The sequence below is a fragment of the Prionailurus bengalensis genome, chromosome E1 (assembly GCF_016509475.1).
Source record: "Prionailurus bengalensis isolate Pbe53 chromosome E1, Fcat_Pben_1.1_paternal_pri, whole genome shotgun sequence".
Taxonomy (NCBI): Eukaryota; Metazoa; Chordata; class Mammalia; order Carnivora; family Felidae; genus Prionailurus; species Prionailurus bengalensis.
This window is the reverse complement of record NC_057347.1, coordinates 5,951,994-5,974,097: the sequence shown is the minus strand read 5'-3', so window position 1 is coordinate 5,974,097 and position 22,104 is coordinate 5,951,994. Positions and strand designations below refer to the sequence as shown.

The window sequence follows — 22,104 nt, the reverse complement described above, 5'->3', positions numbered from 1 at the left end:
GACCCAAGCAGAAATCAAGAAGCTTAACCCACTGAGCCACCCAGGCGCCCCCGATCGAGTCTTGGTTTCATGCTCTGTTATGCCGAGATTTTTCAGGTCTTGTTCTAAGTTTATTTTTGACACTTAGCGTTAATGGTTGCCATAAGCGAAAATCCACACACACACACATACACACACAACCCTCCAAATGGAAAAAGTACATCATAGCCAGTACACATTCATTTTTCAGTACCATCTGCTAATTAAGCAAAAGTTTTTGATGAAATGGTGCTACCACTTTCCACAGTCCCTGATGTAAGTCAGTACCTCTTGCAAACTAATTGGAAGGCACGTTGCATTTTAACAATGCTAACCTGCAGACTTAAAATGAGAAGCACTAGACCTTTTTTTTTTACATGGATGGATTTTTATTCATTAGGACCTCAAAAGAGGATATCAAGCATTTTTCATTAGATTTAATGAAAGTTCATAAAGTACCTGACAGGGTATTATATGACCTTAAACATTGCTGAAAAATTATCTTCATGTTCTAGATATATATTTTTTCTGGATAGATTAAATATATAATCTGTATGTATATAATCTCTCTCTCTATATATATATATAAATATATATAATCTGTGTTATATAATCTTTATGTATTTGTAATTTGTATATGGTTAATAATCTGTGTATATACACTGTCACATATACATACACGTTTACATACAGAGTATATACTTATATTTTCCTGTGTAATTATACATATATATACATGCATATGTATACTTACATATAGAATGTATAAGTAGATATATTTTTGTATATATAAGTATATATACTATATATAAATATACATACATATATAGTTAGGATAACTTAATAGTCACCTTAACTATGTAATAGTGGATACAATCGTACATTTCTAATAGACTTCTTTCTAATAGACATTTCTAATAGACTCTAATTTTTCAAAAATCTTTATTTTTGAGAGATAGAGACAGAGTGTGAGTGTGGGAGGAACAGAGAAAGAGGGAGACACAGAATCCGAAGCAGGCTCCTGGCTCCGAGCTGTCAGCACAGCTGACACGACACGGGGCTCAAACCCACGAACCGCAAGATCATGACCTGAGCCGAAGTTGGACACTCAACTGACTGAGCCACCCAGGCACCCCTCTAGTAGACTCCTTAATATTTGAAATTACTTTGCTTGAGTTTTGGTCAGGTCTGATCAGGTTGGCACAATTTCCCAACGTATCTGAAAAAGAGCTCATGCTACAAGTGTAGTTCTATCATTTTCCTGTTGGTTAACTGTACCTGCATCAATTTTTTTAAGTGTATGTAATTATTTTTCAGAGAGACAGAGACTGGCAAGAGTAGGGGAAGGGGCAGAGAGAGAGAGAGAGAGGGAGACAGAGAATCCTAAGCCGGCTTTGCATGCTCAGCACGGAACCTGAGACGGGGCTCGAACTCATGGAACAGTGAGATCATGGCCTGAGCTGACACCAGGAGTCGGACGCTTATAACTGAATGAACCACGCAGGCACCCCTGTACCTGCATTATTAGTGTGCCCTTCAAACTGAGATTACTTTGCAGGAACTTTAAAAATGATGTGTTCATTTTGTTAGGATTCATTCAGTTAAAACTAGGTAATGTAATCCATAATTCCACTGAATACAACACATGTCAATCTCAGTATATCTCGCTTATTATATTTCAATAATTAGAAAGCAAAGGAAGATGTGGGACCCTGCTATTAACTGCCCCATGGCATGGACCTTCTCCTCTTCCCTCATGGCGCCCCCCTTCTGTGACTCAAGTCTGCTCAGCATGACAAGTGAGGGGACATGGCCGTCCATTATAGTCAATACTGGTGGGGCCGAATTTTTTTCTCATTTCTCCAGGTCCATGGACTTATTATTTATTATTTTTTTTATTTTTTTAAAGCTTATTTATTTTTGAGACAGAGACAGCATGAGGCAGAGAGAGAGAGGGAGAGAGAGAGAATCCCAAGCAGACTCCGCACTGCCAGTCTAGAGCCTGATGTGGGGTTTGAACCCACAAAACAGTGAGATCATGACCTGAGCTGAACCCAAGAGTTGGAAGCTTAACCAATTGAGCCACCCAGGCACCCCTCCAAGTCTGTGGATTTAGACGTTTAAAGGCATTTGCCTAAGGATGCAATGACTTTTTATATTAAAAAAAAAAATCATAGGGCACCTGGGTGGCTCAGTAGGTTAAGCCTCTGACTTCACCCCAGGTCATGATCCTACGCTTCGTGGGTTGGAGCCCCGAGTCGGGCTCTGTGCTGATGGCTTGGAGCCTGGAGCCTGCTTCGGATTGTCTCTCTCATTCTGTCTCTCTCTCTGCCCCTCCCCCGCTTGCACTCTGTCTCTCTCTCTCTCTCTGTCTCCCAGGAATAAATATCCAAAAAAAAAAAAAAAAAAATCATAGGTCTATTTGAGGAAGTCTCCAGAAAACTTCCCAACAACCTGCAGAAGGGCCTTGGTCACTGGAGTCCCGAAACCTCAGACTGGGAAAGAACCCCTTGCCTAAGGACATTTAATGTCCTCAGGAACTTGATTTGGTCATCAGGATTCATCTACAGGTTTTCTTTAAAGGCATAAATTCTAGGACTCAGATGTCTCCAGCCAGGTCCGTGGTCCCTTGTGTCGTTTGTAAGCACACAGGACATCTTCTCACAGTTCCACCTGAACCTTCTTCAACATCTTAAAGACCTCCTTCGGGACATTCCCAATGACACAAGTGATACATTGGGACTTCTCCTCACCAGGAAAAAGCAGTATTCTTAAAACTCCTCTACTCTCTAAACAGCCCTTAGAAGACAACGCGGCTTCCGTTTGCCATGAGTTGAATCACTGTTCCCTTCAAAGAAGTCAACAGGATACAAACCACATCTTGATGAGCGTACTGAGACTGGTTTCTGTTCCAGTCTCCCTTCCTTGCTTAGTCCATGGGGTCAGTGTTTCCATACAGCTTCCACTGGTATCCTTCACTTCCTGAGCCTTGAGTCAACCTGAATCTCCCCCTCAAGTCAACATCTCTTTTCTTTTTTTTCTTTAAAAAAACTTTAACTTGAGAGAGAGACACAGAGAGAGAGAGAGAGCAGGGGAGGGGCAGAGAGACAGAGGGAGACGCAGAATCCGAAGCAGGGCTCCAGGGTCTGAGCTGTCAGCACAGAGCCCGACGCGGGGCTTGAACCCCTAAACCGTGAAACTATGACCTGAGCTGAAGGCAGGGCTCCAGGGTCTGAGCTGTCAGCACAGAGCCCGACGCGGGGCTTGAACCCCCAAGCCGTGAAGCTATGACCTGAGCTGAAGTCAGACGCTCAACCCACTGAGCCAGTCAGGCGCCCCCTAGGCATCTCTTCTCAAATTTCTGTTCCTAGGTTGTAGAGAATGACTTAATGAGGTAACTCATCTGGTCTACTGCAATGCCATGCAATTTAACTTCATCCTCATAGAAATGGTAAATTTTTCTCCTAAGAGGTCTCCTTTCATACTCCCACACCTTACACAATCCCGTTGTGTCCTGGCTGCCCAGCTGTATCCTGGAGCATCGTGCAGCAGAGAGAGGCAAGAGCGTGAAATTTGGAGTCGGCAAAGAGTTTAGAGTCAGCAACCGAACATCTCTGTGGCTCTGAGTTAGGCGCCGACCCCTCTGGATCTGTTTCCTTATTTTCACCGTGGGAGTGCGGTCGAAAAAACCAACCTCTGTGCTCCGGAGCTGAAATATGTAACGTGAAGACAGAATTTGGGGGTAAAGAAGGAAGGTGGTCTATTACGTTGCCGGGCACAGGAGGCTGTGGCAGGCTAATGCCTCCAGAACTACAGGATGGCCAAGGGTAAAAGGCTGAGGGGTTTTGCAGGAAAATACAGGATCTGGACGGTTTCCAAGGAATCTGGAACATGCTACCGGCCGTGTTTGTCACATCTTCAAGGTGGTCTCATGACTAGCATTGCCGCCGGCGATCGATCGGAGTCTCAGTTACTAAGTATACATTGAGGTCAGCGAGATGTCAATATCGATACTGAATTCTTGGAACAAAGGTTTCCACAGAAAAACAAGCGAAGGTGGCCGAGGCAGGGGGTTGGGGGCGGGGGTGGGGGTGGGGAGAGGGGGAGGCTTCAAGAACGAGGAAGAGAAAAATGTGTTTAGTTTAAAGTCAAGCCTGGAAGGCGGCACCAATGTATCTCTTTGTTTCCATCCGTCTTTACATTTCTATAGTGGTTTCAGGAGCAAGGATTTTGCTGTGTCTGCTGTTATGAGGATTGGACTTTTTCTTTTCCAAGTGAGCACCTTTTAGTTTGTAAAGAACACAATTGGCCCTGCGGTTTTATTTTGTTTTATCCTTCCTTCTCTCCCTCTTTCTCTTCTTTCCGTAATGTCCTCTGTTTCATGGTTTCTAGCTCTTTCACTCTTGGAACAACCCAGAATATTTCCTTTAAAAATCTCTTTCAGGGGCGCCTGGGTGGCGCAGTCGGTTGAGCGTCCGACTTCAGCCAGGTCACAATCTCGCGCTCCGTGAGTTCGAGCCCCGCGTCGGGCTCTGGGCTGATGGCTCAGAGCCTGGAGCCTGTTTCCGATTCTGTGTCTCCCTCTCTCTCTGCCCCTCCCCCGTTCATGCTCTGTCTCTCTCTGTCCCAAAAATAAATAAACGTTGAAAAAAATATATTAAAAAAAATCTCTTTCAGATTGCTCTATTATCTCTAATTTGGGGGGTACACTTTCATTAAAAAAAAAACTGGTGGCTGTCTCTTTTGATGCATTGTTTTTGGTGCAGTTTCTCCTCAGGGAAGAATGTTTTCTTGGGTGCCCCACATGGCCCCGATGGGAGTACCCTGGAGTTTTGTTACTCAAAGATCAACCTCTCCTCTGCTCAAGGATAGTGTTCAGTAATTATTGGTCTTCCCTTTCATGCATTGCAAATTTGTCCTCTCTGCTGGATCATTGCACTCAGCATATAAACACGCTGTACCTCCCTCCTCATTTCTCTCATTTTGATATTTCCCTTTATAGCAAAACTTCTGGAATGACTTGTCTATATTTGTCGCTCCAATTTTTCTCTATTGAAGTGCTCCATTCAGGCTGTCTCCACTCTCGGCTACTCTTGTTAAGGTCACCAATGACTCCACTGTTGCTAAAACTCATGGTCAATTCTCAATCCTTGTCATACTTTTGATCATTAGTTTTTGACCCAGTTGATTACTGCCTCCATTTGAACATTTTGTACAGTTGGGCTCCAGGACACCACTCTCTCTTTGTTTGCCTCCTACCTCAATGAGCCTTGATCTCTTTCTCCTTCGATGGATCCTCTTTATCTCCTTGACCCTAATATGTTGGGTGTGTCTCAGGGCTCACTCCCCACAATCTTCTTTTCCTTTCATTCATTGTCTCAGGATTTGGGCATTTGTTATTACCTGGGAAGGGAAGCTCCTGCAGATACCCATAAGCTTTGCTCCTTCACTTAAGGTCTGAATTCTGGGTCATTTTATCAGTTAGCTCTTCCCTGACTGTCTGATTAAATTACACTCCATCCTGGGGTGCCTGGGTTGAGCGTCCCACTTTGGCTTAGGTCATGATCTTACTGTTCATGGGTTCAAGCCCCATGTTGGGCTCTGTGCTGACAGCCAGAACCTGGAGCCTACTTCAGATTGTGTCTCCCTTTCTCTGTCCCTCCCCCATTTTCTCTCTCTCTCTCTCAAAAATAAACATTAGGGGCACCTGGGTGGCTTGGTTGGTTAAGAGTTCAACTTTGGCTCGGGTCATGATCTCATGGTTCTAGAGTTTGAATCCCGCGTTGGGCTCTGTGCTGACAGCTCAGAGCCTGGAGCCTGCTTCGCATTCTGTGTCTCCCTCTCTCTCTGCCCCTCCCCTGCTCATGCCCTGTATCTCTTTCTCTCAAAAATAAACATTAAAAAAAAAGACATTTAAATTATACTCCATCCTTAACACTGTCCATCCCCTCTCACCTTGATTTAATTTTCTTATCATTACCCAACATACTTATTACTACTTGTGTATCTATTGTCCAGCTCCTTCATAAAATAGAAGCCCTCTGAGGGCAGGAATTCTATCTGTTCAGTTCACTGTTGCATAGCCAGCTGACAGAACAATGCCTCTGTAGGAGGCATCTGATAAATATTTATTGAATGAGTGAGTGAATGAATGGAAAGAGATGATAACTTTCCCTTATTTCCTAAACTGAGGTATAGATCTCCCAAATTTTAAGACATATTTTTTAGTGGTTCAGTCTGTTCAGAAAGGAGATTTCATGCTTCACCTCAAGGTGCCAGTTTATAAAGACATTATTAAACTACCAAGTGTCATTTCTATGTCAGGAATCATCTATCGGGGTTAGAGTTCTTACGGGTTCTGAGGATGGGCTTCAGAGCTCTGCGAACTCCCTAAATTTGTGTGGAAAACGTTGTATGTAGATGTAAGTGTGCATTTCCCTTGGGAAAAGAAGTATAGCTTCCATCAGATTCACAAAGTATCTATGGCCCAGTTAAAGGGTTTGGATTGTTATTATCTTCTTTGTGTATTGATCAGCTAAGAGGTACTATGTTGAAGATAAAAACTCATCACCTTCCTTTCCAAGCCAGCTTGTCTCTTTTTTATTTTTTTATTTTTCTTTTCAACGTTTTTTTATTTTATTTTTGGGACAGAGAGAGACAGAGCATGAACAGGGGAGGGGCAGAGAGAGGGGGAGACACAGAATCGGAAACAGGCTCCAGGTTCTGAGCCATCAGCCCAGAGCCCGACGCAGGGCTCGAACTCACAGACCGCGAGATCGTGACCTGGCTGAAGTCGGACGCTTTAACCGACTGCGCCACCCAGGCGCCCCCAAGCCAGCTTGTCTCTTGACTTTCTTAGAAGCAAAGCCCTCGGTGTCAGAAGAAACAGCCACTGCAGGTATCCCTTTAAAATGCCCCCAATTAATTGCTACCCTGCTGCTCAGGAACTCATAAAGTAGCACTGTTATACAAGTCGACTTTAGAAATTTCCACTTGGGTTAAGCTGAAATGGTTTTCACACACTGGGTCTTGTTCTGGCCCTGGGACCAGGAAGAACATGTTAAATCTCTTTTTTTTCCCCTTTGGTTAGTTTTTCAGACGTGTGAAGATACCAGGATTCACACCCTCCCCCCTTTCCGAAGCCTTTTTCTCCAGAGATGTGTCCAATTCCGCTAAACGTGCCGCAGGGCAGCTCGCCACACTGCAACTGTTTCCGAACGCTCCCCAGTGTTGCCAACTGCCCAAGACTGAACACACATAGGATACACGTAGGAATCCAGATTTCCAGATTTGGATACTTCTATCAGCGCAATTTAGTATCACAAAACGACTGTTGTGGCTGAGCGCAGGATGGGTGTGGAAGAGACAGGTGGAGAATGGAGAGAGGGCAAGGTGTCTGAGCGATGAGGCAAAATAGTAGCACTTCGCAGCTTCTGGCCTGCGGGAAAGGGAAGAAGGGGAGGAGGCAGGATGGCATCCCTGCTGAAGCAGAGTGAGTTTGGGGGAGGCAGAGGGAGGGAGACAGAAGGACACACGGGACGCGAAGGCCGGGAGACAGGTTAGCAACGCATGGAATGCCAACACGGGGGAGTGGAAAGAGAGAGCCCAGGAAGTGCAGAGCTACTGTGAGTTGGAGCATCGAGGAGGTCGGGGAGCAAATCCAATGCAGCAGGGAGGCTTCGGCTGAGCACCTAGGACACGGGCAGAGTCGCAGAGGTGTGGGACTGGGCACGGGGTATGCGACACACACGGGAATTATCTTGATAGACCCTCGCAGCGCTCGGCCCAGCCTGTCGGCGACAAGAGAAGGGACGAACGCTCCAAGCTGGAATGAATGACCCAGCCGCCCCCTGCGGGCAACCGCGAGCGGCCACGGCGCCTGGGCGACGCGAGCGGGGCGGGGCGACGCGGGCGGCCAATCGGAGCCCGCGGCCCAGCTCCGGCCCCGCCCCTCCGTCCCGGCGCCGGCGCCGGCGGCGCGCGCAGCCGCCGGCCTCCCGGAAGTGCGCCCGGAGCCGGCGTCGCGGGCCGAGGTGAGCGCGCGCGGGCTGGGCGGGCCCGGCCGCGGCCACCCGGGGTCGGGCGTGGCGTCTCCCGCGTCCGCGCGGGGCTCAGCTGGGCCCCCAGGGGCGACGGCGGGGCCGGCGGACGCGCGCCCGGACGTCTCGGAGGGCGCGGGGCCGCGGCAGGGGCAGGGAGGCGGGGCCGAGCGGGCTCAGGGGTGGTGGGGACGCCGCTGCCCGGCGCTGGCTCTGTGCCCCGGATCCTGCGTACCCCGCCGGACTCCCGGGCCGCGCCCCTAGACTGGCAGCTAAACCGGGCCGCTCCCTGTGCCTTCCCCCAGAGGCTGGAAGGCAGGGGCCCCTAGTGGGCTGAAGCCCGGAGCCTCCCTCCCCGGCGTGCCAAGGGTGCTGGGGGGCCCGGCGTGGAGAACACCTGGGTGGGGAGCGCCGCCCCGGCCTCCAGGACGCAGAATGCCAGCGGCACTCCCCTAACTCCCCTGCAGTTTGAACCAGCCTCGAAACTCGCCCCCCCCCCCCCAAATCTCCCGACGTTGGGGGCTCCTCTTCCCCGGAGCACAGGCCTTGCTTGGAGCTTCCTGGGTTCCAATTCGGCCGCCCCTTGTGAACATCAGAGGTTCCTAATCCGCCAGGATTAGAAATGGCAGGAACAGGGCCTAATAAGGAGCTGATGCGTAGCTGTTGGAGTAAAAATTACTCCTAAGGCTCCTTGTGGACGGTAAGGCAGGCTTTTTATTTAGGGGCCCGACCCAAACGGGGTTTTGCAGGCGCAGAGAGAAATTGGGCTGTGTTCCGCATACAGCAAGGACGAGTGAGCTCCGTGGGGAGGATCAGTGGATGGAAAATTACTAAGGAAACGTGGGGTAAAGGGAACGGGCTGAACCGACTTGACAGGAGTTTAGCCGAAGGCAGGCCCGCGTGCTAAGGACTTTGATCAGATATCAGGGGTGGTCAGATACACAACGTTAGGATGTAGCATTTAACCAGCTCTCACAGATGAGGGTTTTTCCCTGAACTGGACTCAGCAAGATTCTTGCTGAAACGGGACTCAAAGGGTCAAGGGCAGAGCTGAAAGGCCAGACCAAGTCACAAAGAGGACTCAGGAGCTTGACTAGATTTTGCTTAAGGAGAGAGTCTTTGTCAATAGTAGGTACACAACAAAGGGCTACTTGTATGGACATTCATAGTAAGCGTGCTTACCTAAAAGCATATTTAATTTTTAAAAATTTTTGTTTATTTTTGAAAGAGGGAGAGACAGAGCATGAGTAGGGGAGGGTCAGAGAGAGAGGGAGACACAGAATCCGAAGCAGGCTCCAGGCTCTGAGCTGTCAGCACAGTCCCATGCAGGGCTCCAACTCAGGAACCACAAGATCATGAACTGGAGCCAAGTCCCACGCTTAAGGACTGAGCCACCCAGGTGCCCCCCTAAGAGTATATTTTAAGTTCATTCTCATTTGTTAGAGTTTTAATAAGAACTATGCATTTGGGATAACTTGAAGTGTTTTTCGGTTCTCATGAACTCATTGGGTTATAAACTACACCCTTTATAAAATAATTTAATTTGGAATAATTGAGACATTTTACTTAGCATTTTGTTAGGATATAATTACTAAAATCAAGTTTCAATACAAGATTTACAGTTTTCCCTAAATGTCACTTTCCCGAAATGTAATCTATGCACTCTTAATTCAGGAAGGAAATAAATCTGAATAAATCTACGCATCAGTCTCTTGATCTTTGAAATCTTTTTACTTGTTATTTAAAACTCAGGAGCCAAACAGATTTAGATTATGAAGGGTGCTTTTATATTTATTCAATTTTGTGACATGTTTATTTAAAACTGCACATTTTTCCTCTAGTTTTCTATAAGTGGTCTCCTATAAGTTTGGATATGTTGTGTTTTCACTGCCATTCAATATGAAAACATTTTAATTTCCATTGTCCTTCTTTTTCTTTGGCCATAGGTTAAGAGTTTTGTTTTTTAATAATTTCTATATATTGACATTTTCTAGATATTGTTACCGAGTTCTAATTTCACTGTATTATGGTCAGAGCATATATACTTTGAGATTGTAATCTTTTGAAAAGTAATCATGCCTGTGGTCTGCTTTGGTGAATGATTCGCATGCACTTGAAATGAATGTGTATTCTATAGTTGTTGAGTCTGAACGTCGGATCAAGTTGGTAAGTTGGTTTACAGTGTTCAGATTTTCTGTATCCTTACTGATTTTTTTTTTTGTCTACTCCTTCGATCAACTATGAGGATCTGCCATTTTAGACCTGGTATTAAGTGCATATACATTTACAGTTTTGTGTTGTAAATGACTAGACTCATTTATAACGAAATGTTTCCCTATTTCTTTTTTGGTCTTGAAGTCTCTTGGTCAGATATAATATAACTGTACCACTTTTTGTATGCTTGCTGTTTGCATAGGATTTCTTTTCCCCATTATTTTATTTCCAAGCCATCTGTATCTTTATGTATAAAATATCTCTTGTAGACACTGTATGACTGGATGTTGCTTTTCTAAATCTGACAGTCTTTACTTATAATTAAAATGTTTAGTCCACTTACATTTAATGTAATTGCTGATATGGTTGAGTGTTGGTCTACCAGTTGTCTTTTTTCCCCATTTGATCCTTCTGGTTTTTATTCTTCTCTTGATGTTTTCTTATCACATTTTGGGATAGTGAATGTTTTGGGGGATTCCTTTATTGGTTTTTAAGCTATAGTTCTTTATATAATATTTTTACACCTAGCAGTAGCGTCTTTAAGTGATCAAAGTTTACTTTAACTTATTGGAATCTACTTTAATATTTGTACCACTTTATGTCACAATTTACATTTATTTCCTGCCTCTCATTTAACACCTTTGCATTTCCCGTTTGTCACCTTAGCACCACTCACTTCCCATTTCGTATTCTTTTTTATCAGTTCATAAATGTAATAACCTCACAACAGATTAATTCCTTATGCCCACTCCTTTGTGCTGTATTTATGTCATTTACTTCTACTTATGTTCTGTTTACACTGTTATTATTTTTGTGTTTAATAGTTGCCTTTTAAGGAGGTTAGAAGTAAAAGCATAGTATTTCTATATTTATTCAGTATATGTTTACCATTTTTAGAGATCTTCATTCCTTTCTGTAGATCTGAATTTCTCTGTAATTGGAAAGGTGTCCTTTATCATTTCTTACATATAAATCACTGGAGAAAAATTTTCCTAGCTTATTTATTTATTTTTATTGAAGTATAATCAGCATACAATGTTATGTTGGTTTCAGGTGTATAGCATATTGATTTGACAATTCTATACATTACTCAGTGTTCATATCAACTATATTCTGTATATGCTGTATTTTTCATCTCAGTCATTTGTTTTATAACTGGAACTTTGTATCTTTTTTTTTTAGTTTATTTATTTTGAGAGAGAGATGGCACAAGCAGGGAAGAGGAGCAGAGGGAAAGAGAGGGAATGGTAAACAGGCTCCATGCTCTGTGCAGACCCCAATGTGGGGCTCAATCCCACCACCCTGGGATCACGACTTGAGCCAAAATCAACTGACTGAGCCACCCAGGTGCCCCGGAAGTTTGTAGCTCTTAATCCCTTTTATCTGTTTTGCTCATAACCCCTACTTACTTCCCTTTTGGCAAAGAACAGTTTGTTCTCTGTATTCAAGAGTCTGGTTTCTGTTATTTGTGCATTTGTTTTGTTTTTTCATATTCTACAAATAAGTGAAATTATATGGTGTCTTTCTCTCTCTGTCAGACTTACTTCATTTAGCATAGTGCCCTCCAGGCCTATCAAATGTTGTTGCAAATGGCAAGATCTCATTCTTTTTTATGGCTGAGTAGTATTCCATTGTATATATATACCACATCTTTATTCATTCATCTGTCAATGGACGCTTGGGTTTACTTCCATATCTTGGCCATTGTAAATGCTGCAGTAAACGTAGGGGTGCGTATATCTTTTTGAATTAGTGGTTTTGTTTTCTTTGTGTAAATACCAATAATGGAATTACTGGATCATGTGGTGTTTCTGCTTTTTAATTTCAACATAATGGTTGCACCAATTTACATTCCCACCAACAGGGCTCTCCTTTTTTGCCACATCCTTGCCAACACTTGTTATTTCTTGTCTTTTTAATATTGGCTTTTCTGACTGTTGTGAGGTGATACCTCATTGTGTTTTTCATTTGCATTTTCTTGGTGGTTAGTGATATTGAGCATCTCTTCATGTTTCTGTTGGCTTTCTCTGTGTCTTTGGGAAAATGTCTGTTCAGGTCCCATGACTATTTTTTTAATTGGGGAGTGTGTGTGTGTGTGTGTTGAGTTGTAGAAGTTATTTATACACTTTGGATATTAACCCCTTATTGGTTATATAATTTTTTGTTGATGGTTTCCTTTACTATGTAACAGCTTTTTATTTTGGTGTCATCCCAATGGTTTATTTTTGCTTTTGTTTCCCTTGCCTGAGGAGACATATCTAAAAATATGTTGCTAAGGGCAATATCCAAGAGATGACTGCATTTTCCTTAGGAGTTTTATGGTTTCAGGTCTCACATTTAGGTCTTTTTTTTTTTTTTAATTTTTTTTTTTTAACATTTATTTATTTTTGAGACAGAGAGAGACAGAGCATGAACAGGGGAGGGGCAGAGAGAGAGGGAGACACAGAATCTGAAACAGGCTCCAGGCCCTGAGCTGTCAGCCCAGAGCCCGACGCGGGGCTCGAACTCACGGACTGTTAGGTCATGACCTGAGCTGAAGTCGGACGCTTAACCGACCGAGCTACCCAGGCGCCCCATCACATTTAGGTCTTTAATCTATTTTCAGTTAATTCTTGTCATAAGAAAGTGGTCCAGTGTCATTCTTTTGCATGTAGCTGTTCTGTTTTCTCAGCACCATTTATTGAGAAGATTGTCTGTTTCCCATTGTATATTCTTGCCTCTTTTGTTGTAGATTAGAGCACATGGATGCAGGTTTATTTCTAGACTCTATCCTGTTCCATTGGTCTGTGTGTCTGTTACTGTGCCAGTACCATGCTGTTTTGATTCTTCCAGCTTTGTAATATATCTTGAAATCCTGGGAGAAGAGATCCCTCTAGCTTTGTTCTTCTCAAGAATGATTTGACTGTTTGTTGTCTTTTGTGGTTCCATACACATTTTAGGATTATGTGTTTTAGTTCTGTGGAAAATGCTGTTGGTACTTTGATAGGGATTGCACTGAATCTGTACATTGAGTTGGGCGTCATGGGCTTTTTAACGATATTCTTTCAGTTCATGAGCATGATCTATCTTTCTACTTGTTTTTGTCATCTGCGGTTCTTTTGACAACTTCTTATAGTTTTCAGAGTACAAGTCTTTCACTTTCTTTGTTAAATTTATTCCTAGGTATCCTTTTTTAAAAAATTTAAGAAAACGTTTACTTATTTTTGAGAGAGAGAGAGAGAGAGAGAGCATGTGCACACACATGACTGAGCGTGGGGGAGGAGCAGAGAGAGAGGGGGACACAGAATCCGAAGCAGGCTCCAGGCTCCAAGCTGTCAGCACAGAGCCCAACTCACGAACCGTGAGATTATGACCTGGGCCAAAGACGGATGGACGTTAACTGACTGAGCCACCCGGGTGCCCCAGTATTATATTCCGTTACGTGAAGTTATAAATGGGATTGTTTCCTTAATTTATCTTTCTGCTACTTCATTATTAGTGCACAGGAACACAACGGATTTCTGTATGCTAATTTTGGATCCTGTAGCTTTACTGAATTCATTTTTCAGTTCTAATAGTTTTTTCATGCAGGCTTTAGGGTTTTCTATATATACTATGTTATTTGCAAATAGTGACTTCTTCCTTACCAGTTTGGATGCCTTTTATTCCTTTTTCTTGTCTGATTGCTGCAGCTCAGACTTCCAATACTATGTTGAATAAAAGTGGTGAGTGGACATCCTTGTTTTGTTTCTGATCATAGAGCAAAAGCTTTCAGGTTTTCACTACTGAGCACGATGTTAGCTGCAGGTTTTTCATGTATGGCCTTTTTATTTTAAGGTATGTTCTCTCTAAATCCACTTTGTTGAGAGCTTTTATCATGAATGGATGTATTTTGTCAAATGCTTTTTTGGCATTTGTTGAAATGATCATATAGTTTTTATTCTTTTTCTTGTTAATGTGATGTATTACATTGATTTGCGAATATTGAACCAATTGATCGAGGTTTTTTTTTTTTTTAATGTATTGTTGAACTTGGTTTGCAAATGTTTTGTTGAGATTTTTTGCATCTATGTTCACCAGAGATATTGGCCTGTAGTATTCTTTTTTTTGTAGTGTCTCTGTCTGATTTTGGTGTTAAGATAATGCTTGTCTTGTAGAATGAATTTGAAAGTTTTCCTTCCTCTTCTGTTTTGGAATAGTTTGAGAAGAATAGATATCAACCCTTCTTTAAAATTTTTTTTTTTTTTCAACGTTTATTTATTTTTGGGACAGAGAGAGACAGAGCATGAACGGGGGAGGGGCAGAGAGAGAGGGAGACACAGAATCGGAAACAGGCTCCAGGCTCCGAGCCATCAGCCCAGAGCCCGACGCGGGGCTCGAACTCACGGACCGCGAGATCGTGACCTGGCTGAAGTCGGACACTTAACCGACTGCGCCACCCAGGCGCCCCCAACCCTTCTTTAAATATTTGGTCGAGTTCACCTGTGAAGCCATTTGGTCCTGGACTTTTGTTTGTTAAAAGTATTGGTTAGTTATTCAGTTTTGTTACTAGCAGTTGTTTCATTCAAATTTTCCATTCCTAATTCAGTTTTGGAAGATTGCATGCTTCTAGGAACTTATCCATTTTTTTCTAGATTGTTTAATTTGGTGGTATATAATTTTTCATCATGCTCTTTTATAATCCTTTGTATTTCTGTGGTTATTTTTCTTTCATTTTTAAAAAAATTTTTTTAAATGTTCATTTATTTTTGAGAGAGGGAGAGACAGAGTGCAAGCTGGGGAGGGGCAGAGAGAGACAGGGAGACACAGAATCTGAAGCAGGCTCCAGACTCAGAGCTGTCCGCACAGAGCCCAACGTGGGGCTCGAACCCATGAACTGTGAGATCATGACCTGAGCTGAAGTCGGATGCTCAACCAACTGAGCCACCCAGGCGCCCCTTTCATTTCTGATTTTATTTATTTGAATCACCTCTCTCTTCCTTTTTTGATGAGTCTGGCTAAAGATTTATCCATTTTGTTGATATTTTCAAAGGACCAGCTCCTGGTTTCATTGATCTTTTTCTATGCTTTTTAGTTTCTATTTTTATTTCTGCTCTACTCTTTATTATAGTAAGACCTTGGATCGCAAGTAACTTGTTTTGTGAGTGTTCCTCAAGACGAGCAAACATTTCTAAAAATCTTACTTGATAAACGAGCGATGTCTTGCAATAGGAGTAGTATGTGATGCTCAATGTCACATGATCACAAGTGAGCTGGTGGTTCTTGAAATTCACTTTGATATACAAGTGCATTGGGTTACAAGCATGTTTCCAGAATGAATTATGCTCGCAAACCAAGGTTTAATGTGTTTCCTCCCTTCTACTCGTTTTGGGTTTTGTTTGTTCTTCTTTTTCTAGCTCCTTTAGGTGTAAGTTTAGGTTGTTTAAGATTTTCCTTCTTTTTTTTTTTTTTTTTAAACGTTTATTTATTTTTGGGACAGAGAGAGACAGAGCATGAATGGGGGAGGGGCAGAGAGAGAGGGAGACACAGAATCGGAAACAGGCTCCAGGCTCTGAGCCATCAGCCCAGAGCCCGACGCGGGGCTCGAACTCACGGACCGCGAGATCGTGACCTGGCTGAAGTCGGACGCTTAACCGACTGCGCCACCCAGGCACCCCTAAGATTTTCCTTCTGAAGGCAGGCCGATATGGCTATAACTTCCCTCTTAGAACTGCTTTTGTTGCATCCCAAAGATTTTAGGTTGTTTTCATTTGTCTCCACGTATTTTTCGATTTCCTCTTTGACGTGTTGGTCGACCTCTTCATTGTTAGATAGCATGTTGTTTAGCCTCCATGTGTTTGTGTTCTCTCCAGATTGATTTCTAGTTGTGGTTAGAGAGGATGCAGGATATGACTTTAGTCTTTTTAAATTTACTGAGACTTGTTTTGTGGCCTAACATGTGATGCCTTGGAGAATGTTCCAAGTGCACTTGGAAATAATGTATCCTGCTGTTTTTGAATGGAATGTTCTGTATATATCTCTTAGTTCCATCCAGCCTACTGTGTGGTTTAAAGCCAGTTTCTTTGTTGATTTTATGTCTGGATGATCTATCCGTTGATGTAAGTAGGGTGTTAAGTTCCCCTATTATTATGGTATGACCGCCAGTTTCTTCCTTTGTTTCTTTTAATATTTGCTTTATGTATTTAGGTGCCTTTATGTTGGTCGCATAAATATTTGCAATTGTTATATCTTCTTGTTAGATCGATCCCCGTATTATATGGTGTCCTTCTTTGTCTCTTGTTTATAGTCTTTGTTTTAAAGTCTGTTTTGTCTGATATAGTATTGCTACTCTGGCTTTTTTATCCCCTTCCACTTCTATTTGCATGGTATATGTTTTTCCATCCCTTCACTTTCAATCTGTACGAGTCTTTAGGTCTGAAGTGAGTCTATTACAGGCAGCAGATAGATGAGTGTTGGTTTTTTTTTTTTTTTTTTTTAATTCATTCAGTTACTCTGTATCTTGATTTGGAGCACTTAGATGATTTAAAGTAATTGTTATAATTACATATTTATCGCTGTCTTAACTGTTTTCTTGTTATTTTTGTAGTTCTCTGTTGCTGTCTTCTCTTGCTCTCTTCCCTTGTGGTTTGATGGGTTTCTTTAGTGTTATGTTTGGATTCCTTTCTCTTTATTTTTTGTGTACGTATTATAGGTTTTTGATTTGTGTTAACTGTTGGGCTTGTATATCACATTTATGACAGTCTCTGTTTAGTTGATGGTTGCTTGAATTTGAACACATTCCAAAAGCAGATATCTTTCTATTCTTATTTTTGAAAGATGTTTTTACTGGAGTGGAAATCTGGGTTGATAATTCTTTTCCTAGAATTTGGATTTGGTTCTTTGTTATAATTTCAATTTCTCTGTGGAATGTCCCTATGTCTTCTTTCATTATGGCTATATTTTTCTTGCAGTCCTTGGGCCATCTTTGGGTTGGTTTCTCCTGTTTTTTTTCCCATGACTTTGAGTCACATCGTCATGTTTTTAAATGTCTAATAATTTGGGGTTACATCTCGAATATTGCGGGTGGCACATTGTAGGATTCTGTGATCTTCCTCTGAGGAGTATTGAGTTTTGTTCTGGCAGGCAGTTGAGTTACTCATTGATCACCTTTGACTTGAGTTAGCTTGGTTTTATGCCTTGTTAGGACAGATCTCTCTGGAAAGGTCAGAGTGTATCCTGAGGCGTTCTAACTTGATTGGGCCAGACCAGGAGGCTGCATTTCCTCTGTGGATCTTGTTGATGCTTGCCTTTAGGCTCTTTTAGGGCCAGTTTAGAGAAGATCTTACTCTAGGGCATTGTATTTACTCCTAACAATCTTAACACGCGGCCTTTCTGGTATCTCAGGATGCTTTGGGTATTAACGGGTATTAACGAGGTCTCTCCATTCTTAGTGGTCACAAACTCAAATATCTCTCATTCCTGATTGGCATTTATTTTGTATCTCTTTTGCTCTTAACCCTGTAGCATCTGCTGTCTGTTAAACTTTGCTTAACTTCACCCTGCCCCTGTGCAGTCCAATCCTTGGCCAAGGGCTCACAGGAAAACCCCACACAGACTTCTTCATGACCACCCCCCTCCCTGCCATAGCTCCATTCTTTCCACTGATCTGTTGTTCAGATTCCAGATACTAAAGCGGCTCCAAGTTCTGATCTCTCCCTCCTCAGTGTGTTGAGACCACCGAACTCCGCTTGAGCTCCAGCTTCCTGCACCATTGTTGGGAAATTGTCACCATGCGGTCAGCCAGGATGATCATGGGCCTCTTCCCCATGAGGTTTTCTTCTCTCGGGGACCTCATTCTTGTCTGCCAGTTGTCTAGTGCAGGAAAGCAATTGCCCTAAACGTTTTCTGTAGTTCTGTAGTTGTTGACAGTGGGTGGGCTGGTCTTACTACCAGGTACTCTGCTATGGCCAGAAACAGAAGTGCTCAAACACGTCTGTACTGAGCACATCATCAGCATGGCACCCTGGCTTCTGTTTGAATAAATGAACGAAATATGTGGGTTTCTTGTTGAACCAAAAAATAAGTACAATGAGGTCCACATATGAAACCTGTAATATTGGGTTAATCCTTTATTAAATTAAAAAAAAATTTATTTGTTTTTGAGAGAGAAAGAGAGAGACAGAGCATGAGCAGGGGAGGGGCAGAGAGAGAGGGAGACACAGAATCTGAAGCGGGTTCCAAGCTCCAAGCTGTCAGCACAGAGCCCGACGTGGGCTTGAACTCACGAGCCGTGAGATCATGACCTGAGCTGAAGTTGGATGCCTCACTGACTGAGCCACCCAGGTGCCCCTGGATTAATCCTTTAATCCTTTTTATTTCTTTCCCCCCCCTTTTTTTTTTTAATGTTTCTTTTTGAGAGAGAGAGAGCAAGAACATGAGTGGGGAGGGGCAAAGAGGGAGGGAGACAGAGAATCCCGAGCAGGTTCCCCACTGTCAGTGCAGCGCCCAATGCGGGGCTCATACGCACAAGCCATGAGATCGTGACCTGAGCCGAAATCAAGAGCGGGGCACTTAACTGAGCCCCTCACCCTTTCCTTTTTTTGCTTGAAACGTTTTATTTTTTATTTTACTTTATTTTTTGTTTATTTATAGTTTTTAAATGATTTTCTGATACAGGATGAGTTGTTTGAAGTGCTAGGCATGAAGACATTCCTTCCTGTACCACAAGAAAAAGGCAGCTAGGAAAAGCTGGAGTATTCTACCGATCTCTGATTAAGCCAGGCAGATTAACTGATTGGGTGTGTCTGTTTGCTTTTATGGTTCCAATTAGTGTTTTGGAGGAATGATGGCCTACAGCGCTTTTATAACATTTAAGGGTTGGCCCAATAATCCAACATTAGGATCCTATGCAAGACAGTTAACTAGAAATAGTTAAATAAACTGATCCTTTAAGCATTTCTAAATACTACCTTTGTCGTTTAACATTCCTTTTTCCACCAGCTTAGCCACTGTCTTCCAGATTTTTAGGCCAGTTGCCATAAAATAGTGCTCACTTAGTTCAAGGCCAGAGGGATGTTTTGGGGGGTAGTCACTGTTGGTTCTAAGCCTTCTCTAACCCCGGAGTTGAGCATTTCATTTGGGACAGGTTTTTCATCGATTCCCACACAGTCTTGTTTTCCACACTGCCCTCAGAAGAGGTCACCTGGAAATTTCGTTGCACCTGCTGGGGAAGAATTAATTTGTCCTCTTTCACCCCTTATTCCTTATGGAAGCATCAGGTCGTTTCAGCATCACCCCTTCTAGGGTGTTGATGACGTCTTTGTTCAGCTTTACCGTTTAGTCTGCACGCTCGCGGGTGCAGTTAAGGAAGTGTCGTGTGGAAGAGCCGTTCACGTGGAAAACCAGGGTGAAAATGCTTCACGTGATGCATTTCATCCTTCTCCTGGGTCTGGCCCTTTGAAGCCCAAGAGAGAATGTCGTAAGACGGTCTGGGTGAAGATGCCAGTTTAGATATGGTATTAAGCGACTTGCTTGGCGGCATCAGGTTTGTAATCTTTCAGAGGAGAGTAGTGGAGCCGTTGCTTCTCAGGTAGGGCCTGTGAATTCGTTCTCACTAATACTGTGTCCTTCTCTGTCCAGCACCGGCCCTCTCTCCCTCTCTAGTGTCCCTGTGAGAGCCTCGGTGAAGACTTGGTCCCCCCCCCCACCCCAGACAGCCCCCTCCGGGAAACCCTTCACCCAAAGGGACCCGCCGAGCCAGATGATGCCTGTCGACCTGGGGCAGGCCCTGGCCCTGCTGCCGCAGCTGGCGAAGGCCGAGGACTCCCCGTTCTGCGGACCGGACGCTGCCCCTCGAGGGGAGCTCTCTAACCCCGAGACCGCCCGCCAGCTCTTCAGGCAGTTTCGTTATCAGGTGACGTCTGGGCCCCACGAGACCCTGAGACAGCTTCGGAAGCTCTGTTTCCAGTGGCTGCAGCCAGAGGTTCACACGAAGGAGCAGATCCTGGAGATCCTCATGCTGGAGCAGTTCCTGACCATCCTGCCCGGGGAGATCCAGACGTGGGTGCGGACCCAGTGTCCGGGCAGCGGCGAGGAGGCGGTGACCCTCGTGGAGAGCTTGAAGGGAGACCCCCAGAGACTGTGGCGGTGGGTAAGCAGAGGGGGTAATCCGCCAGCGAGGCACAGGGCTCCCTTGGGGTCTCACGAGGCGTCTTGTCTTTTTTTCTGACTCTCAGCATGTGTGGTTTTCCACACTAACGACCAGTTCTCCAACTTTCTTTTCTTTTCTTCTCTTTTCTTTTCTTTAATGTTTTTTTATTTTTGAGAGAGAGAGAGAGACAGAGTGTGAGCAGGGGAGGGGCAGAGAGAAAGGGAGACACAGAGTCCGGAGCAGGTTCCAGGCTCTGAGCTGTCAGCACAGAGCCCGACGCGGGGCTGGAACCCACGAGCCGTGAGATCATGGCCTGAGCCGAAGTCGGATGCTTAACCGACTGAGCCACCCAGGCACCCCTATTCTCCAACTTTCTGATACCAGCCCGGTGTCTTACAAGTCAGTTCAAACCCGACACTAACATTCTGGGGTTGGCAGACCCAGGGGGATAAGGGTCATTCTGACGAGAATGCTCTTATTTTGGACACCAGTCACAGGTCACACAGGCCAACTGTCCTTAAGACCGACTGGCTGTATATTTGCTGTTTCCCACAACGCCCTCCCCAGGTTGGACAGGGAATGACTCACGGAACTCACGAAAGCACGACTTACACTTGCTGGTTTATGATAAGGAGCGTGATTCAGGAGCAGCAGCAGGAGGCCATGGGGATGGCGTGGGGCTTCCGTGGCCTCTCCCTGCATGCCGTGCGCCTGGTACTTCTGTGTGTTCACCAGCTTAGAGGCTCCCCAGACCCCATCATTTGGGGAGCTTGATGGAGGCTTCGTTACTTAGGCATGAGAGATTAGTCATTGGCCATTGGTGACCGAAAATCTCCGGCCCCTCTCCCTTCCTCAGAGGTTGAGGGTTGGGGTTGTGAGGTCAATCCTCTGATCACCCGGTGGGCATCTCTGATGACCAGCCTCCGTCCTGAAGCTCTCTGGGGGCCCACCAAGCGTCCCCTGCTTAGCCTCAACTCAGGCGTGATTGAAAGGGGCTCATCATGAATAACAGAATTGCTCCTGTCACTCCCTTCCTTTAGGGCAATTCCAAGGGTTTTAGCAACTCTGTGCCAGGAACCTGGGACAGAGACGAAATCCATGTTTCTTATTATATCGCCCCAGTGTGTCCCCGTGTCTCCCCTAATTCTAAGGCTCCCTGGGACTCTGACCATTACAAACAGAGGCCAAAGCCTCTTGTCTCTGTCGATCTTTAGACTCAAGTGTCCAGGAAGTTGTACAAAGGATACCTGAGTTTTCACTGGTGGAGACTATCCAGTAGAAACACATTGTCGATGAACTTTCCCTTTATTTCGTCTTAATTTTTTTTAACGTTTATTTATTTTTGAGAGAGAGAGAGAGAGACAGACAGAGTGCAAGCAGGGGAGGAGCAGAGAAACGGGGAGACACAGAATCCAAAGCAGGCTCCAGGCTCCGAGGCATCAGCACAGAGCCCGATGCGCGGCTGAACTCACAGACTGTGAGATCATGACCTGAGCCGCAGTCGGACGCCTAACCGACTGAGCCACCCAGGCGCCCCTCCATGGCGTGCCTTGAAGACCTCCCAGGCCTGATTCAGGCGTCTGCTTTCGGCCTCCCCTCAGGTCGTTTTCCTCACAGCTTCCTGCTGGTCTAGACGGAAAAGCTCGTGTGCCTCTTTCCCTGTTCCCTGTCCCCGAGGACCGCCCTGTGGTCTGTTATGGAGCATTAGCTGTGTTTCTTTCAGAA

General features: G+C 44.4%; 1 protein-coding gene across 3 annotated transcripts in view; it reads left to right on the top strand.

Moving 5' to 3' along the window:
- Positions 1 to 7,974: 7,974 nt before the first annotated feature.
- Positions 7,975 to 22,104, top strand: part of ZNF18 (zinc finger protein 18) — a 29,779-nt gene continuing 15,649 nt past the window's right edge. The window contains exons 1-2 of one of the 3 annotated variants that reach the window (XM_043583148.1): positions 7,975 to 8,051; positions 19,869 to 20,379. In XM_043583148.1, the coding sequence (XP_043439083.1) occupies positions 19,990 to 20,379 (390 nt within the window). In that variant the 5' untranslated portion in view covers positions 7,975 to 8,051; positions 19,869 to 19,989. Of the gene's footprint in view, positions 8,052 to 8,274; positions 8,758 to 18,814; positions 19,774 to 19,868; positions 20,380 to 22,104 lie in introns of those variants that run through there. The other 2 variants (XM_043583149.1, XM_043583146.1) reach the window with 2 other exon arrangements.